This window comes from Castanea sativa, chromosome 8 (genome assembly GCF_040712315.1).
Source record: "Castanea sativa cultivar Marrone di Chiusa Pesio chromosome 8, ASM4071231v1".
Taxonomy (NCBI): Eukaryota; Viridiplantae; Streptophyta; class Magnoliopsida; order Fagales; family Fagaceae; genus Castanea; species Castanea sativa.
This window is the reverse complement of record NC_134020.1, coordinates 20494605-20511608: the sequence shown is the minus strand read 5'-3', so window position 1 is coordinate 20511608 and position 17004 is coordinate 20494605. Positions and strand designations below refer to the sequence as shown.

The 17004-nt window shown below is 33.5% G+C and overlaps 1 protein-coding gene across 1 annotated transcript; it reads left to right on the top strand.

The window, feature by feature from the left end:
- Positions 1-400: 400 nt before the first annotated feature.
- Positions 401-16478, top strand: LOC142608363 (ABC transporter G family member 31). Its single transcript, XM_075780123.1, has 24 exons — positions 401-723; positions 1041-1161; positions 1282-1370; positions 1943-2027; positions 6656-6818; positions 6951-7027; positions 7146-7290; positions 7644-7945; positions 8015-8296; positions 8587-8903; positions 8984-9144; positions 9219-9322; positions 9482-9638; positions 9800-9865; positions 10008-10138; positions 10250-10582; positions 10656-10946; positions 11050-11133; positions 12784-12917; positions 12998-13225; positions 13747-13918; positions 14008-14095; positions 14662-14828; positions 15853-16478. Exons 1-24 carry the CDS (start codon positions 401-403, stop codon positions 16117-16119), a joined length of 4287 nt encoding a protein of 1428 aa, XP_075636238.1. The 3' UTR covers positions 16120-16478.
- The last annotated feature ends 526 nt before the right edge of the window (positions 16479-17004 follow it).

Below are 17004 nucleotides of genomic sequence, written 5' to 3'. Positions count from 1 at the left end.
TTAAATAAAATTTATTAAAATTTCGAGTGCCTCAGAGAAGTTTCAATAATATTTTTTGAGCGTTTTAAAAAAGAAAGAGAAAAATTTATGGTTTAAATTTTTTTCATGTTTTATAGGGAGAATATTTGGTTTTTGCCCACGAGATTCAACTCAGGCGAAAGAGTAGGACAAAAATTAAATCGCTATTAAATTGCACATTCTGACTTAAAAACTAGTAGTACAGTAAAATTTAAGAGAAAATAGAGAATGAAATAGATAAGGGCAAATTCGGTATTGGGCTTGCTCAAAAGTTCGCGGGATTTAACCAAACGAAATAAATGACAAATCCGATCACATTCCGTATCTGTTCAAAATTCGAATACCTCTCTGAAAGAGAGAGATATTAAGAGAGACGAAAGCCATGGCGGCATCGAATGGGAGCGAGTACTTCGAGCTAGAGATTGAAGGAACGACCGAGGTGCTAATGAAACGACCTTCGAACGCAGAGTCGGTGGCGGAGGATGAGGAGGAGCTACGCTGGGCGGCAATCGAGAGATTGCCGTCGATGAAGAGGACGAACATGGCGTTGATGAGGCGGACACAGTCCAAATCTGGCGGAGATGAAACGATCGATGTACGGAAACTCACTCGCTCTAAGCGTGAACTCGTTGTGAAAAATGCCCTCGCCACCAACGAACAAGATAACTATCGCTTGCTTTCTGCCATGAAAGAACGCTTCGATAGGTACCAACAAAATCTCTCTCTCTCTCTCTCTCTCTCTCTCTCTCTCTATGTGCTTTCGTTTCTCTTTTGATAAGAAATTTATTCCATTAAGATTAAGAAGATATCAAGTACAAGTCAGCAAAGCATTAGCTTCGAATTCGATGCACTGTACTAAACACAATTATTGCATGTGAGATTTGAGATTTTCAAGAGCAGAAATCTGGATCCAAGAAAATCTTATAAGCTGAATCTGAACTTCGTTAATTAGTTAGTTTGTTCGTGTTTTTTTTTTCAACGATTATGTTAATTCTGTATTTTTTTTTTCATCCTATCAAAAGAGTTGGATTGGTGTTGCCGAAGATCGAAGTGAAATACGAGAACTTGAAAGTTGTGGCTAATGTTCAAACCGGTTCAAGAGCTTTGCCTACTCTGATTAACTCTACTCGTGACGTGATTGAGGTTGATTAAGATTATCATTCTTATTCATTAACACTGTATTATTTTGTTTTTCCATATTTTTATGCTTTTAGTTAATCTTTTGGCTTCAGATTTATAATTGATTTTCTTTTTTGAATGCAGCATATCCTAACCAGGTTATGGATCCTTCGACCAGAGAGACATTCTTTAACAATCTTGAGCAATATCAGTGGCGAAGTAAAACCGGGAAGGTAATAATTACTATAATGAAGGTTCTTGTGCACAAATTGCTAAAAATATGAAGTATACCAAAAAAAAAAAAAAAAACTCTAGTTCTCTTCTAGAAGATATCTCAATAATCTGTAATGAACCTAAATATATAAAATTAAACAAAGAAATAAGATTGAATCTGGTATAAAAAATGGTTTGTTCTCATGTGTTATAAATGATAAAAGCATTTTTAAATGTTTCACCTTTGTTAATCTGTAACAGATTTTGTTGATCACTAGTGTCATATCAGTAGATTTCCAATGGAGAAGAAAAGAAATCTTATAGTTTAAACTCAAGTTATTAGATAGGAACAGTTAATACGGATAATGTTAGAAGTATAATAATTTTAAGCTATTTCTATTATTATTTTTTATTTAATGTTTCTAAAAGCTTGTGATATTTAGACCAAAAAGGAAAAGATTGCAGATATTAGGTTACTTTTCAAATGAGTGTCACGTTCAGTTCGACAGATCTTATTACTTTTTTTAGAATTCATTTTTTTCATGTGTTTTGTTTGAACTGACCAAACAAACTGATTTGTCCCACATTGTAGGATGACTTTACTTTTAGGACCTCCAGGTTGTGGCAAATCCACCTTGCTTTTGGCTCTTGCTGGGAAACTTGATAGCAACTTAAAGGTTAGTACTTGCCCACTTGGTGTAATAATATCCACGAATACGTCACACTAATAAGGATTAATATTCTATAACCACTTAAAAAATAATTGTATTGTATATTAAACTATTGGGCTAGTATATCTTTAAACTATAAAATTAAAGATCAATTAAACTAAAAAGAAAAAAAAAAAATCTTTTTTTGCAAGAATAATTGAAATTGCATATTTTCCTCCGACTACAAAAGTGACCATAACAAGTAAAATAAAAGCTTAGAATAAAAAATAAAAAAACTGTTATAACATTAAAAGACTCATACCTAGACCTTTAAAACCACACGAATTTTACTTTAATTGGACTTCACACATGGACCCATAAAATAACTTTTGAATAGGCAGTGGCGACTCTAGAAATTTTATTCAGGAGGTTCATTAAGAAATATAAGTTAAAACAAAATTTAATTAAAATAAAACTTGACTGTATCAAGTTACCAACCAAAAAACATGCAAATGCATAAAGTTTTATAATTTTTTTCTACGAGTTTTCATATTTTGAATCATTGCAAACCCTTTGTATTTCCTAAAAATTAAATTATATAAAGTTATATCATGTTTGTACTATACATGCACACATTCACACACATCACAATTCACACAAAAAAAATTATTAAAAAAAATGTTCATAATCAATATTAAACACACAAACATAATAAAAATTTATAATAAAATAGATACTTGTAACTTACAAATATTCACGCTTTATTCTTAGAGTTGAGATGAGATAAGATTCATGAGAGACATATCTATATGGTCTGTGATGTTGTTTGGTTTTACGATGAGCTCATTTGTGTTGTTTTAGTTTTGGACTGAGTTGGCCTATGTTATTGTTTAGTTTTGAGTTGGACTTATTAGTGATTAGGGTGTGTAAAATTTAAGTCAGGGTGTTCAAAAATATTTTTTAAAGTAAAGTAAGCTAATAAAAAAATAATTTATATATAATATTTTTGTTTTCAAGTCACAGGGTTCAAATGAATCCCCTGAACAACACTTAATGCCGCCCTTGTGAATAGACGAATTTGCAAAGTATAGCAAATCAATCTTCTATGGCTACATCATTCTTTTTGGGTTTAAAAAAAAAGCTTGACCTTGAGTTTTAGGGTTTGTTTGGTTGGAGGGGTGAAATGTGGGAGGATAGAAAATGGTGGAAGGATGGAAATATGAGAGGATATAAATTTTTTTATTTTTTCTCATTTTCATTTGGTGGGGAGTGGAAAGTGGAAGAATGAAAAAATGAGTTTGAATAAATTTACTTATATACCCTTGTTAGAGAATTATGCCCAATTAAAACAAAAAATGACAAAAAAAGCTACCAAAAAAGAGCAATCACCCAAATTTATTAAAAAAAATAAAAATCATGTAAAAAAAAAAAAACTATATAAAAAAAAAAAACAACTATCATGCCCAGACCCTAGAAAATCAAAAGAAAAAAAAAGAATAGAAAAAAAAGAAGGCAATGTTACTGCCCAGAAGAGAGAGGAAAAAAAATAAGAGGAAAAAAAGGCAACAACGACATTACTGCGCAGAGAGAAGAAAGAAAAAGTAAAAACAACTTGAAGAAACCCATGTGTACATGCACATAGACATTTTTGTCAATTAAGAAAAAATTCATTTCCACTCAGTCTTCTCTCCATTTTGGAGAGAAAAAATTTTAGTGGGCCTAAGGAGAAAATACATGACTCTCATAATTTATTGTCCATCCTTTCTACCCAACCAAACACACTATAAAAAAAAAAAAAATTTCTTTCCCATTTTCTCTCAAAAGTTTTTCATCCACCATGTTTCACCTCTAAACAAACACACCCTTAAAGTGTTGATGTATAAAAACTTTCAAACTTTAAGCACTCAACTCTTTAATCACGTTCAAAAGCATTAAAGAATAACAAGATTTTCTTTTCTACCATATCATTAAATTCTTTTGGAATTTTATAAAATCAATTATAGTAGGAATTTTCAACTTGAAATTTGAAATCCTTGTTGAATTGATCCATAGTAGTAACATCAATACTTTCGTTGGGCTTGACTTTTCCATGATCAACCTTATGCTCATCTTGTCCTTTTGTGATCTCCATTGTCCATGTAAGACATATTTTTGGCTATTCTTGAAGTTGGACTTATGGTGAATCATAAAGTTGAGTTTCTCTTTAGCGCAAGACTTTGAGGTACTGAACTGAACCAATATGCAACTGAGGCTGCTACTGCAAGCCAATTGTCAGGGCTGCAGCCATCAAATCTTAAAGGAGTAATATGAGAAATTTTTGCCCTAGATCGAGGATGGGGATAAACTAGGCTCTTGATAAACAATTATTCTGTTAGGACATTTTGCCAAATAGAAACTTCAACCTATACAAAGTTTCTTTCATAGCGCATAAGTCTTCTAGTTTTGCTTAAGATGAATTCACCTTTTCGCACAACTTGAAGTCCTGAGAAAACGCCCCAAACTGGTATTCTAATTTTGTGTTAATCACGTCTATCTTGGACAAAAAATTTTGTTGAGTGGTTCACCGAAGAAGATTTTAACAAAGAATTTTTGGTAGGACTTTGGGTACTAATACCAATCCACATCAACATTAGACAAAGTGGGAGATTTGTCTACGTGTGGTTGCGACGGGGGGGTTAGAAGGATTTGTAGAAATAGGATTGTATTAGGAATTAAAGGTGGTGTGATGAGTTATTTGAGGGCTATTTAGTAGAAGAAAAAGTATGTGGGGTTTAGGGTTTTGATGGATAACAGAAAGGGCTTCATTTGGGTTGTAATGGAGAAAAACGAAGAAAATTTTATGGTGTTCATGGGTGGTATGAACAGTACCAATGAATAGTATCACAAGAAAGAGAATAAAAAGAGAGAAAACACAATAATGTTATTAACCAACTCCTCCTTCATTTGGGGTTGTAATGGAGAAAAACGAAGAAAATTTTATGGTGTTCATGGGCGGTATGAACAGTATCAATGAATAGTATCACAAGAAAGAGAGTAAAAAAAGAGAAAACTCAATAATTAACCAACTCCTCCTTTGTATACGTTGGTCTCATATATATATATATATATAGACTATTTTCTTGTCCTAATAGTATTAGGACTCCTAGTTTAACTAGTAAACTAAAAATCTAATAAAATACCAACTTAGATTTAAAGAAAATAAAACCTAATATATTTAGGATGTCCTAGAAAATTCTAGAGTCCATTAAACTATGAAAAATATCCTTAATTTGTAAGAATGAAAGAGATTACAGATTTGGCCCTGACTATAAATTCACCACAACTAATAAAATTAAAAAAAACCACTTTAACCCTAAATACTCATCCCTAGATGTTTAAAACCAAATGAATTTTACGTCAATTAAATTTCACACATGGACTTTATAAAATAATTCTTAAATAGACAAATTTGCAAAGTAATAGCAAATTAATCTTTCATGGCCACATCACTAAAAAGTTCCCTAAAGATATCAAGTTGTTGTCTTACAAACATTACACCTTGAGTTAAGGGAGATGTTATAGATATCAAGGCTTGAGCCTGTTGAAACAAGTCTATATTCAATGTACTAAGGCCTACTTGTAGCTTAATCATTTTTGTAAAACATTTACTTGTAGTTGCAAGTAAACTAATTCTAGGTTAGTTTCTATATATATCCTATCCGTTCAAGGGATTTCAACTTTTTTTAAAAAAATTTTATTTTGACAAACGAAGGTATTAAACCTTTTTGAGTAAATCTCTTAAGAATATAATGCACGAAAGATGAGAATAGGGTGTCTTTTCTTTTTCTATTCTTCTCATTTCTTCTACTTCAACATGAAAAACGGGGGCATTTGCACCTAAACAAAGTCTCAAGTTGTGAAATATGAAGATCAGAAAAATTACATTTTTTCCATTTAGGCAAAAGAGAGTGACAATTTTGTACTCTTTAAGGGTCAAAATTTCATTCCCAATTTTAAAATCTTAAATTATTTGGTTCACTTTTGGTTATCTTTGGTTCAATCTTTTGTTGGTTTATATTTTCTTAAAATTGTTATGCATTAATGCATGAATTTGCATTAAGAGCCATTTTATTAATGCATGAATTTGCATTAAGAACCATTTTCTCTGCTTTTGATGTTGTAGGCGCTTTTCTGCTCCAGTGATTTTGCATTAAGAACCATTTTATTACTAAAGAGCCCTGTGGCTTCAAATGGATAAATTGGTCATTTCAGTTATTTATAAATTATCCAGTATCATTATCACAATCAGATACTCCATAAAAAGGGACTAAGATTGTCTATCAATCATTTCTCCCAAACCTCATATAAGCAAGAGCCTTGAGCCCTAGGTCTGAAATTTTATTCAAGAACGTTAAAAAAAATTTCTTCTCTAATAAATTGTGATGGAATTTTCTTTTCTTTTTCTTTTTTAATTTTAATTAATTAATTAATTTATTTTGAATTCAGCCATATTGGATATGTACTGGGAAATTCAGATAAGTCTTATTAGTTTACAGTATCATCAACTGTGTATAAAAATTCTTGTGAAGGCATAAAGGATAGTCTTCTTTAATTAAAATATTCTTTGGATGCTAGTAACCGGACCTTTCTATACTAAAGTGATATTTTGTTTTCAGAAAAGTGGTAGCATTACGTATAATGGCCATAAGCTGGATGACTTTTACGTTCAAAGAACTTCTGCATACATCAGCCAAACAGATAATCATATTGCAGAGCTTACTGTAAGAGAAACCTTGGATTTTGCTGCCAGATGTCAAGGTGCAAGTGAAGGGTTTGCAGGTTTGTTCGGTTTAATTTATTATTTGCAATCCGTGTAAAATTAATTTACAAAAATCCCTGTGTAATTCATGATTCAACCATTTGTTATGTACTGAATACCTAAGTTATAATATATTTTGAGAGTACTTATAGGTTATATGCAAGATCTGGCCCGTTTAGAGAAGGAAAGGAACATACGGCCAAGTCCTGAGATTGATGCATTTATGAAGGTTGTTATCTTAGACCTGCTACATACCATGCTTCTGCATGAGCACAATTTTCTTATTGTTTATGGATGAATTGTGCACGTGTTTAGCTTTATCCTGATTTAATGTTTTAACTGCACAGGCATCATCAGTTGGCGGTAAAAAGCACAGTGTTTCAACAGATTACATCTTGAAAGTGCTTGGTCTTGATGTATGTTCGGAGACAGTGGTTGGTAATGATATGCTCCGAGGCATCTCAGGTGGCCAAAGAAAAAGAGTTACCACAGGTTTCTCTCTCTCTCTCTCTCTCTCTCTCTCTGTGGTAGTAACAGAACATACCTCTGTTATTAACATCACTTTCACTGGAAGCTTCCAATCTTTAAAAGGAGTGGGACTCAAAATTCTGTCTTCAAAGTTGTGAGAATGAAGTATAATATCCATTTAGTGGAAACAAGTCATTCAATGTTATGTTAAATCTTCGGAAAGTTTTTCATTGCTAATCTTATTTTTTTAAGTTCTTGTTTATCAAAAAGAAATTTGTAAAACTGAAGGCTCTGTTAAGTGATGTGCATATGTCTGAATTATGAGAGTTGAAACTTGAAATGTTAAATAATATGTGGTTGGTCTTGTTCTTATGCAGGAGAAATGATTGTTGGGCCAAGAAAGACCCTATTTATGGATGAAATATCTACTGGACTCGATAGCTCTACCACATACCAAATTGTTAAATGCATTCGGAATTTTGTCCATCAAATGGAGGCTACTGTACTAATGGCTCTTCTTCAGCCTGCACCTGAGACATTTGAACTGTTTGATGATCTGATTCTATTATCAGAAGGATATGTTGTGTATCAAGGCCCTCGAGCAGAAGTGTTAGAATTCTTTGAGTCATTAGGTTTTCAACTACCACCACGTAAGGGGGTAGCTGATTTTCTTCAAGAGGTATATTCTTAAGGAAAATCAAATTTTTTGATGTTTCCTAAATGATTTTCTAACATAATTCATTGCCAGGTGACCTCTAGAAACGACCAAGCTCAGTACTGGGTCAATTCTTCAAAACCATACGTTTTCATTTCTGTTCCAGAAATTGCAGAGGCCTTTAAAAATTCCAGGTTTGGAAGGTCGCTGCAGTCCTCAATTTCTGTTCCATATGATAAATCTAAGAGTGATTCTTCGGCTTTGTCCAAAACTAAATATGCTGCATCAAGAATTGAGATTTTTAAAGCTTGCTTTGAACGAGAACTGCTGTTAATCAGCAGACATCGTTTTCTGTATATATTTAGGACATGCCAGGTATGATTCACCTTATCACTTTTTTATTTAAATGTTGCATTAATTGTGTACAAATGTAGTGCATCTAGTCCAAAAAATGGGAATAATTCGCATGTCTTTCTTCTGAAACATCTAAATGTTTATTATCCATTAGCTGTAAATCATTTGATGAATATACTGTTAACTTTTAGAGTACGTATGAATGTTATTTGTCGGTTGCAATTTCAGTTTTCTTTGTGAAATCTTGTAGCTGTAAATCAGTTTCCTTTTTTTTCCCCTATATCTCATATTATCTGTTACATATGTTAAAGGTTGCCTTTGTTGGATTCATTACATGCACAATGTTCTTAAGAACAAGAATACACCCCACAAATGAGCAAAATGGCAACCTTTATCTTTCTTGCCTGTTTTATGGGCTGGTGCATATGATGTTTAATGGATTCTCTGAGCTACCTCTTATGATAACACGGCTCCCAGTCTTCTACAAGCAAAGAGATAATTTCTTTCATCCTGCATGGGCATGGTCTATCTCAAGCTGGATTCTGCGTGTACCTTACTCTATTGTTGAAGCTGTTGTGTGGTCATGTGTTGTATATTTCACCGTTGGTTTTGCCCCTAGTGCGGGAAGGTATCTCCTTTTTTACTTTAGTAGACGATTTTCTTTTTGATTGTATTTTCTGTACTAGCTATTTCCATTAAATGTTTCAGGTTTTTCCGTTATATGCTTTTACTCTTTTCCATACACCAAATGGCATTGGGTCTTTTCCGTATGATGGCCTCTATCTCACGAGATATGATTCTTGCCAATACCTTTGGATCAGCTGCACTGTTAATTGTATTCTTGTTGGGCGGATTCATCATTCCAAAAGGTAGGTTTCATAAAAAAATAATTGATGACAGGAAATTTTTGTGATCTTCAGTGATTAGGTTGTTCTTCATTCAGGAATGATTAAGTCATGGTGGGTTTGGGGATTTTGGGTGTCACCTCTATCCTATGGGCAACGTGCAATTTCTGTCAATGAATTTACTGCCACAAGGTGGATGGAGGTAAGGTCTTTGAGATTAGGGACACACTTCTGCCAGTTTTCTGCTGCTACATATAATGTCACGTATTTATGACTGAAAAGTAAAGATATTGATTGAAGATTTCATGTTGTGGATGACTTCTGAAGTTGTCTGCTGGTTTTGGAAACTGTCTCTTTTCAGAGATCAGCATTTGGGAACAATACTGTTGGACACAACATTCTCACTTTGCATAGCATACCTACTGAAGATTATTGGTATTGGATTGGTGTTGGTGTACTAATAGCTTATGCATTGCTTTTCAGCAACATAGTGACTTTGGCCTTGACCTACCTTAATCGTAAGTTTGGAAGTTTTTTTTTTTTTTTTAATGTTCTTGTTCATTCCTTTTGCTAACTAAAGCTATTCCATCCAGGTAAAAATGTTCTCTCTGTTTCCTTTTAGTATGAATGTGTTTAATCCCTAATAAATGCTATCTCTCATATCTTTCTGCCCTTTCAGCCCTTAGGAAAGCCAAGACAGTGATGTCACTTAATGTAGCAGAAAAGAATTCGGCATTGAATGGTGGTCAGTTGTTTCTATAATTTCTATAAATAATGTTCAATTTATAAATTTGTAGCATCTTATATTGGAGTTTTCTCCTCATAATGGATTGTAGTGTAGGCATATTTTATAAGTATGTCTTATATATGTTTACCTGTTCATGCAGTAGGTGGTGGAGGTTCTAAATTTGATCCACCATCTGCCGAAGAAGACAGAAAAAAGAAGGGAATGATCCTTCCATTTCAACCATTAACAATGACTTTCCTTAATGTCAATTATTTTGTTGATATGCCAAAGGTGTGTTTTCTCTGCTGGTTTTGACTTCCTTGACTTACTGGTCCACCAAATATATTGGGAGTTCACTTTCTTCTATGTTAAAAGAAGTGATTTGTTTTTTGAGGTTCTCAGGAAATGAAAATTAAAGGTATACCGGAAAAGAAGTTGCAACTCTTGTCCAATGTTAGTGGTGTATTCTCACCTGGTGTTCTGACTGCCTTGGTCGGGTCAAGTGGAGCTGGAAAGACCACTTTGATGGATGTGCTTGCTGGTCGGAAAACTGGTGGATACATAGAAGGGGACATTAAGATATCGGGTTACCCAAAAGAGCAGCGCACTTTTGCTAGAATATCAGGATATGTTGAGCAAAATGATATACATTCTCCTCAAGTGACAGTTGAGGAGTCTCTCTGGTTTTCTTCTTCTCTTCGTCTCCCAAAGGAAGTTAGCAAAGAGAAAAAACATGTGAGTTGCTGCATAAGATTTTGTATCCTATAGGAATATTTCCATTTAATTATGTCACTCTAATGCATTGCAGGAGTTTGTTGAAGAAGTGATGAGATTAGTAGAGCTTGATACTATAAGACATGCTTTGGTTGGCTTGCCTGGTAGTAGTGGCCTATCGACAGAGCAAAGAAAACGTTTAACCATAGCAGTGGAACTTGTGGCAAATCCTTCCATTATTTTTATGGATGAACCTACATCTGGACTGGATGCACGAGCAGCAGCCATTGTTATGAGAACTGTCCGTAATACTGTTGATACAGGGAGAACTGTGGTCTGCACTATACATCAACCAAGCATTGATATATTTGAAGCATTTGATGAGGTAACTATTGTTTTGCAGTCAATTGACAATTTCTTTGAGAACTATATTTGATATGTTTTCCAGTTTCTTTGAAAGTGTGTAATCTTTTGGGTTAAATGCACAGCTACTTCTTATGAAACGAGGGGGCCGAGTTATATATGGAGGGAAGCTTGGTGTGCGCTCACAGATAATGATAGACTATTTTCAGGTAACAATTAATCGTCCTGTGCTTCTAATTCTCAATTTATACAGTTCACTCTTGTGTAAATTAGAAATATGACTATTTGAAATCTAAGATGATACCTTTAGGTCTAAATGACGGTCTTCTCTTGACATCTCTCCAGAAGGGTATAATTCTAAGTCCATTTGAATTTCTTAATTTCCAGGTAGGAGATTCTTACTCGTTGAAAAAATAAAAATTGCAACAAAAGAAATTCGAAATTTCAAGTTCTCAATAGCTGAACCACTCAAAACCTCAACAAAAACAAACAACAATCATCCAGCACCTTATAAAGCCTATTTGGCTTCAACAAAGAGAAGCCTAGTAAACAAAAGCTACTGGAATAGCTCCAGAAAAAGAAATTGGAAAATTGATGTTCAATATATATATATATATATATATATAATTATAAAACGATTTACAACTCACATCAGATGGTTTCAAAAAAATTGGGAAAAATCACCCAAAACACCAAGGGAGACCAGCGACTCAGATGATATGGTCGCCGAATTTTGAGAATCATGTCGGTGTAGTCATCGATGTTTAACATCATTGTATGGATGCTGACGTTAGCACACTTCTAGGATTGGATTGGCACACTCTGATACCAGGTTGAGTCGTAAAATCAAAAAGATTAGGGTAAGAGTGAGGAAGAGAATAAGAGAGTAAAATAAGGTGTAAATTACACCACCATCCTCCCTCAAGCTTTTACAAAATTATAGTCCCCCTCTTGAGGTTTATATAAAGGAAATTTATTGTTTCACACTCCCTGTATACTCTATATAAATAATGTACATACTTTTATGCTAGGTGTCCACATTTTTCAAGAATGTCCATGTTAACACATGACGTGTATTAAGAGCATATAAAGGGCGTGAGAGACAATTAAAGCTCTTTGTATAAATGCAACAGTGAAGTCCATGCCCTCTCAAACTGTTATATTTTATTAATGAAATATTCCCTTTTTATATAAGATTTCTTACCCATACTTTGAACAAAATAACAGTCCCCTCCTTGAGGTTTGGGGATGAATAACTCTCCCCACTTAGGTATGTATAAATTAATAGGAACACTTCTGTGTAGTGATATAGCAAGACTACAAAATTACGCCTATGTTAATCTGAAGTAATAAGTTAATAAAGAAACAACAAGAGTAAATCTAATAAACATTACGTGGGATTTATATACTTTGCTCATTCATCATCTTTGAAAATCACACAAATGAGGTCGGACTTTGGTGTGATGGTAAGTACCTTCCATCCAAGCTATGTGTCACAAGTTTGAGTATGGGAATTAGCCTTTTTTAATTTGGGGGTAAGACTGTTTACCAACCTCTTCCACATAGAAGCAAGAGTCTTCTGTATTAAGTATAACCTTTAGTAACAAAATGAGTAAGTCATTAGCTTATTTTCTTTGAGTTTTTTGGTTAACCAAGCTGTGAGTTTAACATTGGAAAGATTATGTTCAATATACTCCATATTTTGCTACATTTCCTCCTTCCAATTTTAGTCTAATTACTTGATGATTTTCTAGAACTCCATGATTTAATATAAACCATGAGGCTGATAAAATTACAATAATGTGTTGTTTACCTATAGCTTATGCGAATTTTGTCTCATTTTTCCATTTTATGCGCAGGGAATTAATGGAATCCCTCCAATTCACAGTGGTTACAATCCAGCAACTTGGATGCTCGAGGTGACTACACCTACTGCTGAAGAAAGAATTGGTGAAGACTTTGCAGACATTTACAGAAATTCTGAGCAATACAGGTGATCTTAATCTTTTGTTGTTGCTTGCTTGCAATTTAATGTTATATCCATAACTGATTTTTTTTATATCCTTGTTCTAGGGACGTGGAAGCTTCCATCAAGCAATTTAGTGTGCCACCTACTGGCTCAGAACCGTTGAAGTTTCCTTCCACGTATTCACAAGACACGTTCTCCCAATTTAAGACTTGCCTATGGAAACAAAATCTTGTATACTGGAGAAGTCCACAATACAATGCCATTAGGCTATTTTTCACCACAATCAGTGCATTGTTAATTGGAACAGTATTCTGGAACATTGGTTTAAGAAGGTAAATTTTTATGTTCCTGGTTAGGGTTTTTGATTTTTTTTTTTCTCCACCCCATCCCTTTGCTAACATTTAGCTAAAGTGAATGGGTATTGTCTTCAAGAGGATATATATTAATCAGCCAGCCTTAATAGAAATAGTTAGTTATAATTTAGAACCCATGAATAATGTTCATAGGCTGAATTCTGTATTTCTGGAGTAATCTTTAACAATTTAATAAGGAAAGTGTTAGGTGGGAATCTGCAAATTTTCAGAATTTTTGGTAACAGCAGTCTTGCATTTGAATATGAAACCTTATCGTGTGACCAAAAACTTCGAAATAGAATATATACCTTATTTGCAATTGTGAATAACTTCTTTTTTGCTTTTCAAAAAATTCAAACTGACTACCTATTGCCTTTTCTCTTCTTTTGACAAAGTCTTGTGTTAACAAAATCCAGTATTTTGATTAGGCTATTTCTCTTTGATTGTTGCAATGTTGTGAAAGATATATTAAACCATTAAACATATATAATTTTGTTTAGGAGTACAACTCAAGATTTGTTATTGGTTATGGGAGCTCTTTATTCTGCATGCTTGTTTCTTGGAGTTAACAATGCATCCTCAGTGCAACCAATTGTTTCAATTGAGAGGACAGTATTCTATCGCGAGAGAGCAGCTGGAATGTACTCTCCAATTGCTTATGCAGCAGCCCAAGTAAGGTTCATTACACTTGCAATATTTGGCAAATGATACTTCTTTGAAGTGGAGATTGATGATACATATCTTGGTTGCAATATTAACAGGGTCTTGTGGAGGTTCCATACATTGTTGTGCAGACAATAATATTTGGCATCATCACATATTTCATGATTAATTTTCAAAGGACAGCCAGTAAGATTCTTTCATTGTTTTCTTCTGTTCTATTTTTACTTTTACTTTAGTTCATTACTGTGGAGGATTTTGGGGGAGAGTATTCTGATTTATTAAACGTTGATTAAAGTGTTTATATAAGAATGAGTTCGTGAAATTCCTGAATATTTTGCATCTAAGGGCATTCCATCTTCACTGTTGCATCTAAAGAGATTCTTATAAAGAACAAGTCCTTTAATTTGAAGATTTCAAAAGCAAAATGGATTCTTGTCAGGCAATATAGATGGCCAATTATTAATAATGATCTGGTTTTCAAACTTATATTTAAGATGAGCTATTCTTGGCTTTTCATAACTCCAGATGCTTGCTGAGATTCTGCATCTAAATGAGAATAACTCGTTCATTTCATTTATAGAATATTATACAAATGTAGATAAAATTTCTATGTAATAACCACTGAATTTTATTGGCTTTGTTTTCATTAAAATAAAATGGCACCTGGTTCATTATATTATTTTCTGATGTTGTTGGTGCATAAAGTTTATGCCAATGCAGTTACTTAACTGGACGTTTCTCTGGTATTGCAGGGAAATTTTTCCTCTATCTTGTGTTTATGTTCTTGACGTTCACGTTCTTTACCTTTTACGGCATGATGGCTATTGGTCTTACACCTTCTCAAAACCTAGCAGCTGTCATTTCTTCTGCATTTTACTCAATATGGAACCTCCTTTCCGGTTTTCTCATCCCTAAACCTGTAAGTAAATATATTTTACATCTTGCAACAAAGTCTTGCTTCATTCGTGGATTGGGCCAATTAAATTAATGAACTGCTGGAGATTTACTTGAAAATAATAATGGTCACAAGTGGAACAAAAGTCAATCAAGATCAAATTCCTAAGTCAAACTGAAATCATAATTAAACCACTTAGATGAGCATACATACTAATACTCCACTTCATCTTAATTTTGAAAATAGATTGGCCATGTATAGCTGGGACTCCATATAACATTAAAATAAAATATACTAAGATGCTAAACTTTTGGAGTCCGAATTTGGTAAAGATTGGGTGTAAAACCTATGTTTTGCACTATCCAATAAGAGATTATTATATTAGTTTTTTACTTAAAACTCAATGCATCTTATTATACATAATAACATCTTAATAAACTCTTAATTTGGTTGGATTTTTAGATAGGTATTAGAATTGATTGTATATGATTTTATACGTGATAAGATAATGTGGCATGTTGGGTTTGGAAGGTATAAAACTTGGGTTTTACATCACATCCCTGTAGAATTTAATCTCAAACTTTTAAACTTCATTTGTTATGTAGAAAATCTGTGCATTTAACACATGACAAGAATATGTAATTTACACTCCAGTAACTAATGAATTTAATTAAACACAATTACGTTATAAAATAAAATTTCTTTAGTAAAAAGAATAAGCCGACTGTTTAAGTCATGTCCTAAACTGCATTAGTATAACGTCCCTTCAAACGAAAAAGCTACGGGAGTGAAATAAAAAGTAATTCCCACTAGCCATGAAATCCCACCAGTAGTAATAACAGAAAAGGGAAGGGACGAACTCCACTGGCACTTAAATAAAGTAGATGATAGAAAACATAGCAATTAGCAACTGATCCGTAGTTGTTGTTGTTGGGGTTTTGCGCTCAAGCCCATCTGCCCCTATTCCTTCTCAAGTTTGTAAATCTGTTCAAAGTTTTTTTTTTTTTTGGTTTCTTCATAAACCACTTTTACGGTTTTATTACTTCAGAGTATCCCTCCATGGTGGATCTGGTTCTACTACATCTGCCCAGTTTCATGGACACTACGAGGTATTATCTCCTCTCAGCTTGGTGATGTGGAAACCAAGATTGTTGGAGCAGGATTTGAGGGCACTGTGAAAGAATATTTGGAAGCTTCTCTTGGCTTTGGTCCTGGGATGGTAGGAGTTTCAGTAGCAGTTCTTATTGGCTTTTGTCTCCTCTTCTTCTTGGTATTTGCTATCTCAGTCAAAGTCCTCAACTTCCAGAGAAGATGAATTAATGGGGTTTCAAATAATGAGAAAGAGGCCAGATATACTTGCAGGAGGTTCTCTTAAGACCATAATAATCCCTCTAAGTGGAATCAGAGTTTACTAATCCTTTAAGTGGAAGGAGCTCTACAACATGAATATATCTTTCCTCCTGTTTTTTAACTTCTGGTCATCAAATGAACTTTGGTATTACATCGATTTCTCATGAAATGTGCTCATCAAATAACACTAGTGGAATTCTTTAAAAAACGATCTTAAGTAGACATTCATAACGGACAGATAATTCTCTTTCCCTAGCAACAATATCGGTGCAATATTGTTTAGTTAGTCAGTGTTATGAATAAAGACAAAAACATTATTATTAAGCACTGTATACTGTGACCGAGCAAGAATGCCATTTACCTTTATTCTTCACTTCTATCATTTTATATTATTTTTGTTTTAAACCAAGCATAAGAAAGAAAGGGTGCATATGGTAAATGTTCTTGAATTAGGGATTGGTGAAGTTATATGAGGAGTGATGCAAAATTCTAACTGATTCTGAATGCAATTTGACAAGATGTAACATCTCTTGAACTAAGACTACCAAATGTTGAGGAGTGATGCAATTTAGTATTACCTTTGTGAATGTGCCAGCTTCATTGCTTGAGTCAGCATAGTGGTGTAGGACAGACTAGGGGGATTTAAATTCTATGATCGGTTTTTGATTTTTGAATATAATTGTAACTAGTTGTAGACTTACGCATTGCACTTGATAATATTTTAGATAAACTACTATTTCAGTCCCTAGAGTTCATAAAGAGTTTTTTTTTTAATTGTTTTATCATATTTTTCATAATCTTTCTATAATTTTTTTTTACCATTATCACATATTTATTGGTTGATAGTTTG

Excerpts from the sequence above, each read along its gene's own strand:
- LOC142608363 (XM_075780123.1), top strand. The coding sequence starts at position 401 with ATGGCGGCATCGAATGGGAGCGAGTACTTCGAGCTAGAGATTGAAGGA. Across the intron at positions 7,028-7,145 it reads AGATTGATGCATTTATGAAG|GCATCATCAGTTGGCGGTAA; the intron begins GTTGTTATCTTA and ends TTAACTGCACAG. Across the intron at positions 10,947-11,049 it reads TATTTGAAGCATTTGATGAG|CTACTTCTTATGAAACGAGG; the intron begins GTAACTATTGTT and ends TTAAATGCACAG.